A 15613-nucleotide genomic window follows, 5' to 3' on the forward strand; every position below is an offset into this window, starting at 1 on the left:
CAATGAAGACTTCACTTTTGAGGTAACAGGCTTTTTCAAATAAATTTTCCCGTACAGGCATTCCTTGTTTTGTTGCACTTCACTTTACTGTCCTTTGCAGATATTTCATTTTTTACAAATTGAAAGTTTGTGGCAACCTTACATTGAGCAAGTCTAGTGGTGCCATTTTTCCAACAGCCTCAGATGATGGTTAACATTTTTTAGCAATAAAGTATTTTTTGATTAAGGTATGTAATTTTTTAAAAGAAATAATGCTATTGCACATTTATAGACTATAGTAGAGTAAAAACATAACTTTTATATGTACTGGAAAACCAAAAATTTCACATGACTTGCTTTATTCCAGAATTCGTTTTATTGCAGTGGAATGGAACCTGCAACCTTGGTGTAACAGATGAAGCTCCAACCAACTGAGCTACCCAGGAAGGGCTCTCCTACACACTTTTTTTTTAAAAAGTATTTGGTATTTTCTTGTTAACCAACAAATTTCCATTGAGTTTATTTATTTATTTTTTTTTTATATTTTATTGATTTTTTTTTTACAGAGAGGAAGGGAGAGGGATAGAGAGCTAGAAACATCGATGATAGAGAAACATCGATCAGCTGCCTCCTGCACACCCCCTACTGGGGATGTGCCCGCAACCGATGTACACGCCCTTGACCGGAATCGAACCTGGGACCCTTCAGTCAGCAGGCCGACGCTCTATCCACTGAGCCAAACCGGTTTCGGCCACACTTTTTTTAAAATATATTTTTATTGATTTCAGAGAGGAAGGGAGAGGGAGAGAGAGATTGAAACATCAATGATGAGAGAGAATCATTGATCAGCTGTCTCCTGCATGCCCCATACTGAGGATTGAACCGGCCACCCGGGCATGTGCCCTGACCAGGAATCGAGCTGTGACCTCCTGGTTCATCGGTTGATGCTCAACCACTGAGCCATGCCGGCCCAGCATTGCCTACACTCTTGTCTTTAGAAACTACCCCCATCATAAGATGCTGCTCTAATGAATGAGAATCCAGTGATACACAGGGCACTATAACCCAAATACTTAAAAGATAAAACCTTACACACAAAGAGGAAATCAGACACTGAACTTTCTGAGGAAGGTGAAGGTGCTACAATAACCAATTACAAATAAACTGAAATTCAAGTTCTGTGCACCCACCTCTTCATCCATAAAATCTTCCGGACCAAGAATAGATTTGTCTGCTCTGTTCTGTCGTGAAGACACAAAGGAAGAGGGTGTCCATCCTTCAAAGAAAAGAGTTTAGAACATTACAATCCTAGGTAGCATTTTGCCTTATGACTAAATAATTAAATAACATGTATGGACTTGAAAGCCCCAATAACTACAAACTCCTGGCTACTTCCCATCTCACTGCTCATACAGACCTAATTATTCCACACAAACTTATTAACCCCCATCTCCCCTGTTGTCAGAACTTAGTGTATACTGTGAGGCTTCCCCATAAAAAATTGGAACCAAGTAAAATCAAACTACACATGGATAGTTAACCTGAAAAGAACACAAATAGATCTGAGGTCATCTTAAAAGGCAGGACCACTCAGAGACCAGCAGAACAGCAACCTACACTAACAAATTAGCATATCAAATTAACAATATGTCTGGTGAACACAAAACACAATATACAGATGATATATTATAGAATTGTACATCTGAAACCTTCACAATTTTATTAATCAATGTCACCCCAACACATTCAATAAAAAAAATTAAAATTTTAGCCCTAGCCAGTTTAGCTCAGTGTATAGAGCATCAGCCTGCGGACTCAAGGGTCCCGGGTTCTATTCTGGTCAAGGGTACATGCCTGGGTTGCGGGTTCAGTCCCCAGCAGGGGGCGTGCAGGAGGCAGCTAATCAATGATTCCCTCTTATCATTGATGTTTCTATCTCTCTCTTCCTTTCCCTTCCTCTCTGAAATTAATAAAAATATATATTTTTTAAATATTAAAATTTTAGGCCCAGCCAGTGTGGCTCAGTGGTTGAGCGTCGACTTAGGAACCAAGAGGTCACGGTTCAATGGGCACATGCCCAGGTTGCAGGCTGGACTCCCAGTAGGGGGTATACAGGAGGTAGTTGATCAATGTTGATGCTTCTCATTGATGTTTCTATTTCTCTCTCTCTAAAAATCAATAAAAACATATTTGTTAATTAAAATTGTAACCCTAGCCAGTTGCTCAGTGGTTAGAATGTCGACCTATGGACTGAAGGGTTGCAGGTTCGATTCCAGTCAAGGGCACATACCTCAGTTGCAGGCTCGATCCTGGCCCCAGTCAGGGCGCCTGTGGGAGGCAATCAGTTGACGTGTCTATCTCACATCCATGTTTCTCTCTGTCTCTCTCCCTTCCATTCTCTCTAAAAATATCAATAGAGCCCTAGCTGGTTTGGCTCAGTGGATAGAGCACTGGCTTATGGTTTAAAGGGTCCCGAGTTTGATTCCAGTCAAGAGCACATGCTGGAGTTGCAGGCTCGATCCCCAGTAGGGGGCATGCAGGAGGTAGCCGATCCATGATTCACTCTCATCATTGATGTTTCTCTCTCTCCCTTCCTCTCTGAAATCAATAAAAATATATATTTTTTTAAAGTCAATGAAAAAAATATCCTCAGGTGAGGATTAACAAAACAAAAATAAGAAAGGAAAAATTTAAATTTAAAGATTAAAAATATAAAAAACAATATGTCAAAAGAAATAAAAAATTTAAGAATTTAAAAATTAAAAGAAGAAGATAAAAAAAACAATATGTCAAGGTACAGTCAGCCAAGAAAGAATGGCAAAAGAGAGAGTTACAAAAGCAATGCAAATAACATTCAGGGTGCCTAACCCAAGGACTTTGGTCTAAGGGCAGGCAATGGCCATAGCAGGTCCCCAATTCCATCAAACACCTGAGTCCTATAACTAACCCTCTTGTTCCCCATCCACAGTCACTAAGCATGTGCCCTGACTAAAGAGAGAGAATACTCTGGCCATCAAATGGATCTGTAACCCTCTGCAGATAAGCTTCTTTAGATTTCTCTAAGAGTGACAGATTTCTCTACTTTCTGATATCCTACAAGTCTTGCTGAGGAGTGTGGGGTAGATCTACTATGGGCAGATGGGTGGAGCAGGTTTCTGGGTCAACCTGGGAGATTGATTCCCCAGGAGAGTAAGAATCTGCTCTCTTGGGCAATACTGTGGGCCCAGCACCTTCCTCCACTTTCGATTTCTGTAGTCTTTGCCCTATTTCTTCATAGTCCTTGAATCTGTCACTCCTAATGGTAAAGAGATATTTCAGTATATTAACATATTACCGTCTACTTGAGTAATCATTTGAACTGGTCTTACTTTTTAATTATAATATGCAGCACAGCCATAATTATTTATTTCTTCATGATTGGAAGATACAATTTAATTTTATTATTTTTTTAATCTTTATTGTTGCAAGTATTACATGTGTCCCCTTTTTTCCCCCATCGACCCCCTCGAACCCACTTCCACCCCCTCCCCCTCCCAGGCCCTCACCACCCTATTTATTGTCTGTGTCCCTGGGGTATGCATACATGCATACAATGTAGTTGATTGATCACCTCCCACCCACCCAAGATTCTGCTCTGTTCCATGCCTCCATGTCTCTGGATCCACTCTGTTCATCAATGTATTTTGTTACTTAGATACCACATATGATTGCGATCATGTGATAATTGTCTTTCTCTGACTGACTTATTTCACTTAGCATGATGCTCTCCAGGTCCCTCCATGCTGTCTCAAAGGGTAAGAGATTCTTCTTTTTTACAGCTGCATAGTATTCCATGATGTAAATGTACCATAGCTTTTTTATTCACTCATCTACTGATGGACACATGGGTTGTTTTCCAGATCTTAGCTATTGTAAATTGCAACACCGCCATAATTATAATAATCAGCAATGTATTAGTGTGCTTCTTTCTTCATAAACCCTACTGCCATTTTAAACATTGTAATAATGTGCTATTTTCATAGTGTCTTAATTTGTTTAGTTATCTTAATTTGATTTTTTATTAATAAGGCTAAATATTCCATATAGTATTCTATCTCATCTGAAGTACTAGTAAACTGTTCAGATACTTTGATCATTTGCCTACTAAACTGATCTTTACACATTCTGAATACTGAGCTTTAACATCTTATTTACACCAACCATTTTTTTTACATGGTTCTTTTTTTTTCTTTCCTGCATTACTTTTCATCTTTATTTTACCACTAGAGGCATGGTGCACAAAATTTGTGCACGGGGCAGGGGTGTCCCTCAGCTCGGCCTGCACCCTCTCCAATCTGGGACCCCTTGGGGGATGTCCGACTGCCGGTTTAGGCCCGAAACTGGCAGTCGACATCCCTCTCACTATCTGGGACTGCTGGCTCCTAACCACTCGCCTGCCTACTTGCCTGATCGCCCCTAACCGCCTCTGCCTGCCTGCCTGATTGCCCCTAACCGCTCCCCTGCTGGCCTGATCACCCCCAACCGCCCTCCCCTGCTGTCCTGATCGCCAACTGCCCTCCCCTGTCAGCCTGATCGCCCCCAACTGCCCTCCCCTGCTGGCCTGATCACCCCTAACCGCCTCTGCCTTGGCCTCCGCCACCGTGGCTTTGTCTGGAAGAATGTCAGACGTTCGGAAGATGTCTGGTCGACCAGGTCTAATTAGCATATTACCCTTTTATTAGTATAGATTGTTGTTGTGTACAAGTTATTTTTTTAATTAATTTACTTTCCAATTATTTGACATACAATATTACATTAGTTTCAGGTGTATAGCATAGTAGTTAGACATTTATATAATTTATGAAGTAATCCCCTGATAATCTAGTATCCATCTAATACCATACATAGTTATTATAGTATTACTGACTATATTAAAACTTATTTTTAATAAAAAATAAATATATAAAAGATCTATCCTATCTTGTTCTTAATTCCTACATGAGTTAATCAGTCCATCTTCTATTCATATCTGAGATATATAAGCCATTTTCCCTCCAGTTTCTATGTTAAAACATTTAAAAAACATACATTACTTTAATGGATACAGAATATATTATATTGCATCATGTGAAAAATTTATCAGATTTTCTCCAGGTTGAGAGCATGTTCTAACAAGTGAAGGCTTGGTCCCATGTCAGGATAGAGGAGTCTGATCCTCGACTTCATCTACAAAACATCTGTAACACCTGCCCTCCTTAGTCACTGAGCCGTGTGATTAACTGTAACACCTGCCCTCCTTAGTCACTGAGACAATGATTAACTGAGTGGATCTGTATGAGAGTACTTGGTGCATGGCAAGATGCAATGTAAAACGGAAGTCATTATCATCATTTTATCATCCAGTAGTAGATTATATTAGTGAAAAAAACTCTTTCATCTTCAGGTTGCGATCAATCAGACTTGAGTCTGGAAACATTCCAAATGTTCAGAGAAGACAAAAGTGTACAATTTACGTACTAAAATGTTATAAGAATTTTTTTAAAAAGAGAGGTAGGGAGATGAGAATCTTGTGACATTTCAATCATTTGCTTTAGCAATAACATAGCTATAAGTAGGAAAATCATACCTTCTTTTGAGCCAACAGTGTTGAAGTATCCAGCAGAAAACCCTCCACTAAAGGCTCCATGAAACCGCTTATACCTTCCTTTTTCATCTCTGACAGTCTGATCCTGAAGAGGAGTTGGTTTCTTTGGTCTCTCACCTAAAAAAATATATATATATATTTTGAATGAGAAAGAGGAAAGGGGATGGTGGATTAGGAAAAACATTAAGAAAGATGTCATTTCTTAAATATAATGAATTGTTCACTTCCAATAACATCAAATATAATTTTAATTACATTCCTATTCCTAGACTTCTCTAGCTTATATAGCTTAGGAAGTATTAATTTTACCAAGTTTCTTTATAGTCTAAAGCAATTATAGATATCTCGTATTTATATTAGAAATATATTTTAGCAAAAATGGCCTGCTTTTCCCACTAACTTCCATTATGAAAACTGAATTATATTGGACAGGGAGGAGAGTTCAAATAGATGGAAATAAATCTGCTGGCAGTGAAGGAGGCAAATGCTGGTGTGGCACATGGCAGGCAGAAGTCTGCACAGAAAAAATACTTCTATGTCTCTTCTAGAACTTCATATCATTCCCAACTCCAGAATTTTTCCTTTCGTATTGCCCATTTTCTCCAAATTGTAAGAGTTTCCTTATTTCTGGAAATCTTCTGATTCTATAGTTTCTATTCTTTTTTTAAATACATTTTTATTTATTTCAGAGAGGAAGGGAAAGGGAGAGATGGAAACATCAATGATGAGAGAATCATTGATCAGCTGCCTCCTGCATGCCCTCTACTGAGGATAGAGCCCACAACCTGGGCATGTGCCCTTGACTGGAATCAAACCTGGGACCCTTCAGTCCGAAGTCCGACGCTCTATCCACTAAGCAAACCAGCTAAGGCAGTGGTCGGCAAACTCATTAGTCAACAGAGCCAAATATCAACAGTACAACGATTGAAATTTCTTTTGAGAGCCAAATTTTTTAAACTTAAACTATATAGGTAGGTACGTTGTTATTAACTTAATTAGGGTACTCCTAAGCTGGCCTTTGCTAAAAACTCAAGGGACCAAAGAGCCACATGTGTTTCGCAAGCTGCGGTTTGCCGACCACTGAGCTAGGGCTATAGTTACTACTCTTTAAACTCATTCTTTTTCCTATTTTGCTGAAAAGAGTTGGCTTGCTATGTCACACAAGCAGAAAGAAACTTAATATGTTTTATCAACTCCAATTCAAAATTCTGAATCTATCTAAAATAAAAGTAACCATCAAATTAGTTTCAAACATTCAATACAGAAAACAAGTCATACAGTAGTTAGGCACAGGGTTGAGAGTCACAGCTCTCTGGAATTCCATGTTTACTAGCACCGGGACTTGAGACATCTTAAACTCTCTGTGCCTCAATTTCCTCATCTGTAAAATGGGGATGAGCCCAGCAGGTGTGGCTCTGAGGTTGAGTGTCAACCCATGAACCAAGAAGTTCGTTTGATTCCCATCAGGGCACTTGCCTGAGTTACAGGCTCAATCCCCAGTAGGGGGCGTGTGGGAGACAGCCGATAGATGTTTCTATCTCTCCCTCTCCCTTCCTCTCTCTCTAAAAATCAATAAAAACATACTTTAAATAAATTTGAAAAATAAAATGGGGATGACACTAATAGTAATAACTATTTCATAGAATTGTTATGCAAATTAAATAAGATAATGCCTGTGAAGTGCTTAGCAAGAAGAGGGACATGCAATAAATACTTTTAAAGTACGAGGTAATACTATTATTATTATTACCACTAGAGGCCCGGTGCACAAAATTCGTGCACAGGCGGGGGTTGGGGGGTCCCCTCAGTCCAGCCTGCACCCTCTCCAATCCGGGAACCCTTGGGGGATGTCCGACTGCTGGTTTAGGGGCTCGGGCCTAAACCTGCAGTCAGACATCCCTCTCACAATCTGGAACCACTGGATCCTAACTACTCACCTGCATGCCTGCCTGATCACTCCTAACTGCCTCTGCCTGCTGGCCTGATCACCACTAACTGTCCCTCTAACAGCCTGGTCGCCCCATGCAGCCTGCTGTTCAGTCATTTGGTCGTCCCTCACTAACCCCCCTGCTGGCCTTGTCGCGCCATGCAGCCTGCCATGGTCGTCCATGCGGTTGTTTTAGTCATGATGGCCCCTGGCTTTTTATATGTTATTATTATTATTATTATTATTATTCATATGTCCTAAAGTTCATGTGTATTTGTTACTTCAATAATTAAGCCAGTGTCCTAACCAGTTTGGCTCAGTGGACAGAGTGTCAGCCTGTGGACTGAAAGGTTCCAGGTTTGATTCCGGTCAAGGGCATGTACCTTGGTTGCGGGCACATCCCCAGTAGGTGATGTGCAGGAGGCAGCTAATCGATGTTTCTCTCTCACTGATGTTTCTAACTCTCTATCCCTCTCCCTTCCTCTCTGTAAAAAATCAGTAAAATATATATTTTTAAAAATAATAATTAAGCCAGTTACTACTTCTGGAAGATGGAACAAAAAGTAAAGGAACTTGCCTGGCTGGCATGGCTCAGTGGTTGAGCATCTACCTATGAACCAGGAGGTCAGGGTTTGATTCCCGGTCAGGGTACATGCCCAGGTTGCAGGCTCTATCCCCAGTGAGGATCATGCAGAAGGCAGCTAATCAATGATTCTCCCTCATCATTGATGTTTCTATCTCTCTCTCTCCCCCTTCCTCTCTGGAATCAATAAAAATACATTTTTAAAAAATAAAGGAACTTCCAGTCTCATTGTCTTAAATTCTTACTTGTAGCTTATGAGGTCTCTAGGTCATTTCTGGAGTATAATCCACAGTAGGGTAGTCAAGAGTAATCCACAGAATTTGAAGACCAGCAGATCTGGGCTCAAATCCCCTTACTTGCTAGCTCTGTAAACTTGGGCAAGTTACTTGATCTCCATAAGCCTTAGCTTCCAAAACTACAAAATAAAGGCACTAACAGAGCCTATCTTGTAGACTGGAGCTGAGGATTAAATACCACATTCAGAGATCTATACACAGTGTCTGATCTCAGCAAAGCTCAGGTAATATCAGCTATCATTACATTTCATTCTAAATAACTTACAACTTAGGACCCACAATCCAAGATTTTCACCATATCTTAGAAATGCAGTAAACACACTCTATTAGCACATGTGCACCTGGCATGATTCTTAGCAAAGGCAGAGTTTCTCAATGTTAGCGCCTATTGCCAGTTTGTTGAGGGGAACAGTGATCGGATTAGGGTGAGAGAGGGCAGGTCCTCCCAATGCTGGGTGCTGGTCTAGCTCTGCTCTCCAGATGCTTCTGATCTCAAAGGAGAGGTAGATGATGAGGGCCAACCACAGGACTCCTGAGGAGGCGCCACCTTTAACTACAGCATGGAAAACTCCAGGGAGAAGGTGGCATTTTAGCCAGGCCTTGTTATAATTATTGCTACTAATAATAACTAACCCCTTCTTGTCACACATATTATTTCATTCATCATACCCTGATAAGGATGCTTTGATTAAGTATCTGCCCTGAGGTCCACAGCTAATAGTACAAACCTGAAATCAGATCTCAACTCTGCTTCCAGGCCGGGGATGCCACCCATACTGTCCTTCACTCATCCCTGACCAAAAGTTTACTGAGGGCCTTCCATGGAAGCAGCCCTGTTCTAGATCCTAGGTATGGAATTCTAAATTCAACTCCATCCCTGCTCCCAGGGTGCCCAGAGCCTGGCAGAGGAGATCTGCACGTACAGGAACTCTTCTGACAATGTGTAAGGAGCACAACATCACTGTCACTCTAAGCAGGAGCAGAATTTGATAGCTGCAAATACGAACACAATTCCAAACAGAGGCCTGAAAGGGTAATGTCAGATGTTTTGAGAAAGTAGTCTAGTCTGACTGGATGGCAGGGAAGAAATTTAACATGAAACCCAAAGGGAGGATCATGAAGAGGGCCTTGAACATGGTGCTGCAGGGTCTGTGCTATGTCTTATGGGTGATGGAAGCCACAGATAGTTGTTTTTTTTTATTGATTTCAGAGAAGAGGGGAGAGGGAGAGAGAGAGAAACATCAATGATGAGAGAGAATCACTGATGGACTGCCTCCTGCACAACGCCCACTGGGGATCGAGCCCACAACCTGGGCACGTGCCCTGACCGGGAATCGAACTGTGACCTCCTGGTTCCTAGGTCAATGCTCAATCACTGAGCCACACGGGCTGTGCCAGATCATTTTAAGTGGGAGAGTCACTGCATCAAGGAGGAGGAAAATGGTCCTAAAACTAATTTGTGTTCAGGATTGAGGCAGGATAGTAAGCTAGGGAAAGTCCTTGACAAGTGGAATAAGGAAAACTGAGACAAAATAATTAGACAAGGCCAAATAATTTGAGCAATTTACAGCCAGCTAATAAATCACAGGCTTTATCTTCCCTAACCAAGGACACTTAGGAGCAAATGGTTTTCACATTCCAGACTCTCCCTGGGCAGACCAGTCTAGGTCCCAGTCCCTCTTCAATGCATTCTTTACAAATAAAACTAACCAGAAAATAACATGACCTGTCTGTGTGCACTTTTCAATGAATCAACATATTGAAGGACACACCTGCAAAGCTAATGAATAGATTTCCCTCCTCTTAGATTTCCCCTAGGATTCCAGCCAGCCAAGAAAAGATTTTAAAAGCCTTAAGACAAAGGATCCACAGTGTGCTCTCACTAGAGCACACCCAAGCCTTGTATCTTTGCTCTTTTTCTCCTAAACTCTAAGGGCCCCACAAGACTTGCAATCAGGGGAGCAGTGGGTAGCAGCATCTCGACCCAGGCTTACCCCCTGAACCTGTCTCCAAGGCCCCCTTTTCTCTGACTTTCTCCTCTTGTTTCTTCTACCTTAAGCCCTTCCTTTATTTCACTGTCCCCACCGTTAATAAGCATACTTCAAAATCACCCGGACTCATGTTGTGAAATCTTGCCTACATGAAGTCAAGAATCTACATACTACCAGTGAGCCCTAGGAGACCCACCTGGGGCCCAAACCCCTCCAGTTACAGGATGAGCTGGAGGTGACAATTCTAGAGCCACGTGAAAGTGTCTAAGGAAAGAGTAGGTAAGTACTGGTGCCCCCTTCCTTCCAGGCCAGAGGGCCTATGATGTCTCTGGGTCTGTGTGTGACAGTGCAGCCAATAAACCTTTCTATCAGGGACAGCAACTTTAATTAAGTAGTGGAGTCTTTCCTCTAACAATGTTTGTCTAACCTGTCACTAAGACTTCAAAGCAGGAAGCAAAAATGATTATGGGGAAAAAAAATGATTATGGGTCTAGTATGTTATAATGTAAAATGTACTCAGGGTGCATTTAAACTTCAAAGTGCTTGGGAAACAATAAATCAATACTCAGAAACTTCTGGCTGGGTAGCTCAGTTGGTCAGAGCGTTATCCCTATATACCAAGGCTGTAGGTTTGATCCCGAGTCAGAGCGCATACAAGAATCAACTAATGAATGCATAAATAAGTGGAACAACAAACTGATTTATTCTCTCTTTCTCCTTTCCTCCCTCTCTCTAAAATCAATAAAATAAAAGTTAAAATATATGTATATTTTTAAAAACTTCTAATAGTGAGAATTTAAAGGATGATGTCAGGCCAGGAAAAAAAAAATCTATAAATCAAATGTCCTTTCCTCCCACTTCCAAAGCAAGGTTAGACCATTAGGCTTCATTTCAGATTTCATGCAACATCAAAACAGGAAGATTTAGAAAAATATAGGTCAAGTAGTTGAATTTACGTCACTACGTCAATACGTCACTTCACGAGGAAACAACTATGAGATCAGAAATATAATATAGATATGAACAGCTGCCTAAGGTGGTTATAAAAAGCACCACCATGCATTTTAACCCTTGCCCTGCATAGCTAAATTCAAACCAGTTTTCAAAGGATCCCATGCTGCCTTCTCAAGTTTTCCTGTTAGTTTGCATAGGTTATTATTTCCGGTCTACCGTCACATACTTTTGCACTTGTGAACTTTGTACTTTTGTTCTGTGGATGAAAAGGGGGTTCTACAATAAATCTTACAAGACCAGTGACCTCATAGGGTGATCTGAACATAAATTCTTAACGGGCATATCATGGTGAGTAGTCACACCCAAAGCATGTAACTTTTCTAGAAAGATTTATCTTTGCCTTAAGCAAGCCCTGTCCATTATTCTTCTGTATCTAGGTTAACACATCTTTGAAATGCCAAAGAAATCCTCTTTTCAGTCCCCTCAGAGATGTAACCACCCTCAAGGGAGCACATAATCTTGTTAACTGCCCTGTAATCTAATCCCCACCTTGCTTTCTCTCTATTTCATTTAATCTTCCTTAGGTCCCCTCCTTAACTCCAAATGCCTTTTTATTTATTTTATTTTTTTATGTTTTTATTGATTTTAGAGAGAGAAGACAGGAGAGGGAGAGAAATACCCATCTAAAAGAAATGTTGATTGGTTGCCTCCCTCATCCACCCAGACTGGGATTGATCCCACAATCTGGGCTTGTGCCCTGATGAGGAATCAAACTGGCAACCTTTTGGTGATGGGAAGATGCTCAACCAACTAAGCCACATGGACCAGGGCCAAATGCTTTTTTAAAAATATGTTTTTTAGTGATTTCAGAGAGAGGAAAGGAGAGAGGTGGGGGGGAAGAGAGGTAGAAACATCAATGATGAGAGAGAATCATTGACTGGCTGCCGACTGCACACCCCCTACTGGGGATGGAGCCCACAAGGCATGTGTCCTGACTGGGATTCAAACTGTGATTTGGTTCCTGGGTTGACGCTCAACCACTGAGCAACACCAAGCAGATCAAATGCATTAAAAATAATAATAAGCCCTAACCGGGATTTGGCTCAGTGGATAGAGCATCGGCCTTCGGACTCAAGGGTCCCAGGCTCGATTCCGGTCAAGGGCATGTACCCTGGTTTCGGGCACATCCCCAGTAGGGAATGTGCAGGAGGCAGCTGATCGATGTTTCTCTCTCATCGGTGTTTCTAACTCTCTATCCCTCTCCCTTCCCTCTCTGTAAAAAATCAATAAATATATTTTTTAAAATAATAATAATAATAAAAATAAAAACACCTGTAAATGATCATTTTGGTAAACTATCATTTTGGGAGGCATTTTTCTTAAGTCTGTGGAGATCTTGCATCCAGGCATATCCTGTTTGGTTCAAAGAAACTCAAACTCTTCTGACAATTATCTACAGGCTTGAATGTTTCTTAACAAGTTGACAGCTCTTAACTAGATTTGAAACTCTTTAAATAAAGGATCTTTGTCAACAAATTCTTTGCGATCATGGGGTGATGTATTTGCCAATGAAGCTAATGTAATCTTAGACTGTATTAAAGAAATTCAGTCTAGAATGAAAGACACAGTAGTGATGGCCCTGTTCTACCCACACTCTGGTACCATACTTGGAGAAAGGCTTTAACAAACCAGGGTAGAGGACTTTGTTTTTTGTTTTGTTTTGTTTTTTCAACCCTCCCTCAGGACTCGTCGGGTACTACTCGGGGAGACCCGGACGTTCCCACCACAGTAAGACTGTGGGGTTCACGTTCCCACGTTCAAGGCACACCAGGTTTCTGGCCTTTGACTCTGGCTCTCTTGTACAGCTGCGTCCTTGCTCACCAGGTCTCACCCACGGTTTAAATCACACAAGTCGTCACAGAAGGAGACCGCCAGGTTCCAGGCGACAGGTGCTGTCAGCGCGATGGGTAGGCCCCACAGGAGAACGGGGTCTTCCTGGGGAGGGATCTGCGCTTCCTCGTGTTCCCCCAGGCAATGCCAGGGCACTCTACAGCAAAAGCCCCCGGAGTAAGGCTGAGGGAGGGGGCAGAGGACTTTGAATGAATGTATCAGAGAGCGGAGGATGTTAAGCGTGGTACAGAGATGCCTTAAAAGAAATTCAAAAGCCTGTCTTCAAACACATAAAGAGCTTTCAGCAGACTAGCCTTTCTCTGTCTTTCGTCAGCAGAGGATGGGAGCAGGGCCAGTATGTGGCAGAAGTTTCTAATGATTAGAACTGTTCATAGGTAATAAAAGGGCCAGTGGAAATGTCCCAGAAGTACCACCAACTAGCGGGATGTGGTCAGGGTAGGAAAGAGATCTCACCAACAGGAGGTCTGCAAGTAACTCCCAGCCCACCATGCTTCCTTTGTCTTTCCCACAGCAAAGAACTGCCATCAGTCCTTACTGGGCATTCAATACATACTGTGCTGAACAAATCAAGCCGTTAAGAGGACCAGGCCAGAACATGGGAGGGAAGCTTGCTTGTCTTGCCCTCTCCTACATGCCACCAGCCAGTCTTGTCAACTCTGCTCTCAACGTATATCTCGACCCAGGGCACTACTTATCACCGCCACCGCTCACACTCCAGCCCAAGCCACCATCATCTCCAGACCTCTTTTTGCTGATCTCCCTGCTTCGCTCTTGCCCACCCCCAACCCGACGCCTATTCTCAAAATAGGTAGAACAATCTTTAAAAGATGCATCTCTCCCCTGTGTAAACTCCCCCCCAATGAACTCTCCTACACTCCTAAACTCTCCGCTCTACGGACAACCAGTCCGGCCTGTCCCTCAGTCTGCAAAACTGGCTCCGACTTCGGAGCCTTTGCCTCGGCCGCGCTACCTGAAATGCTCTTCCCCCAGATCTTCGTACGGTTGGCTCCTTCCTCTGTTTCAAATCGGACCTCAAACACGCTCTCCTAGTAAAGACATGCCTGGCCGCCCCAAACCCCACTCTCACAGGAGCTTGTCTCGTCATCCTGCTGTTTCCCATCCCTCTGGAGTCTCTCGTCCGTCCCTCCGGAACGTGAGCACCGCGAAAGCTGGGCGCACGCCTCCCTCCTCGCGGTTCCCAGCGCCCGCAGTTAGAGGAGGCTTGGCCCCGAAGCCAGCCAAGGCCCGGCAACGTGTTAGGCGTCTCTCCCCGAATCCTGGGCCCCAAACAGACTCGCACCTTCTTCCAGTGGCTCCAAGCCTGTCCCATAGCTGACCAAGTCCTCGTCGCTGTCACTGTAAGGCGCCGCCATCCTGCTCCCTCCCGGGCCCCGCCCCCTCCGCTACGGAGGCCCCGGCGGGCCAAAAGCCTTCCGCTCTTTCCGCTCCTCAAGCCTGTAAGTCTCTGGCCTCAGGTCTGCGCCTAGGAGTTCTCAAACGCGTCTGCAGGAGGCGGACCTAGAAGGCGTTGCCTCGGAGACTAGGGAAGGCACCACAGCCCACCCTAGGAGACGCGCCTGAGAGAAGCGGGAAACCACCCGACTGACCGGCCACAGGGCGGGCTCCCCTTGCCCTTTGCCCTGACTGCCAGCAGATACCCCTCCGCACCACCCCGGCACCTGCTGGGAAAGTCCCTGTGCTCCCAGCTCCATCTTGCATAAGTGGAGTCCCTTTCCAGACCTCTGGAGGGGTGCACAGACGTGGAAACCCCGTTGCTCCTGGTGAAGGAAGCCCCAGACAACACTCGATCAAAAGAAAAAAATGAAAGAGAGCATACAAAGAAAAGGGTAAGGAGGAGGCTGGGGGAGAAGTATAGAGAGAGAGAGAAAAGGAAAAAAAATCTGAAAAGAGAAAGAAAACCAGAAAGGGGAAAGAAAAAGCAAGCAGACAAGGAAAAGGTTGCTGTGAGGTGGGTGGGGGATGCTGAGGGCTCCCTTTACTGAACCTAAAGAAACAAAACACCTGTCAAAATGGGTGCTGTTATCCTACCCCAAAATTATTTTTACATCAGAGGGAAATGAAGCTCAGCTGGTAAGGGATAAGGCTGAGCTGAAAACCAGACCTAGAAGCCCAAGTTTTCAAAATGAGGGTCAGAAGGCTGTGAGTCAATCACTAGGCTGTTGTTAAAATGTCCCCACCCCACCACCCATCCCCAGACTTCCTGAATCAGAATCTCTGGGCGTGGGGCTGTTCCTTAAATACTCCAAGCACATTTGACCTCAAAGCCTTTGCCGTCTCCGTTCCCTCTGCTTAGAATGTTCTTCTCCCAGATACCACATGACTCATTGC

General features: G+C 43.1%; 1 protein-coding gene and 1 non-coding gene across 4 annotated transcripts in view; both read right to left on the reverse strand.

Annotated features, from left to right (window-relative positions):
• GPATCH1 (G-patch domain containing 1) overlaps positions 1–14637 on the reverse strand; it is a 52812-nt gene extending 38175 nt beyond the window's left edge. For all 3 annotated transcript variants that reach the window (XM_008139779.3, XM_054710982.1, XM_054710983.1), the window contains exons 1-3: positions 14565–14637; positions 5585–5719; positions 1170–1255 (exon numbers count right to left, since the gene is read on the reverse strand). In XM_008139779.3, coding sequence (XP_008138001.2) covers positions 1170–1255; positions 5585–5719; positions 14565–14637 — 294 coding nt within the window. The remainder of the gene's footprint in view (positions 1–1169; positions 1256–5584; positions 5720–14564) is intronic.
• On the reverse strand, positions 13305–13435 carry LOC114230999 (small nucleolar RNA SNORA49). The gene has a single exon (XR_003616983.2). It is a non-coding gene; the product is annotated as a small nucleolar RNA SNORA49 (small nucleolar RNA).
• Positions 14638–15613: the final 976 nt, after the last annotated feature.

This window comes from Eptesicus fuscus, chromosome 21, assembly GCF_027574615.1.
Source record: "Eptesicus fuscus isolate TK198812 chromosome 21, DD_ASM_mEF_20220401, whole genome shotgun sequence".
NCBI classification, from domain to species: Eukaryota; Metazoa; Chordata; class Mammalia; order Chiroptera; family Vespertilionidae; genus Eptesicus; species Eptesicus fuscus.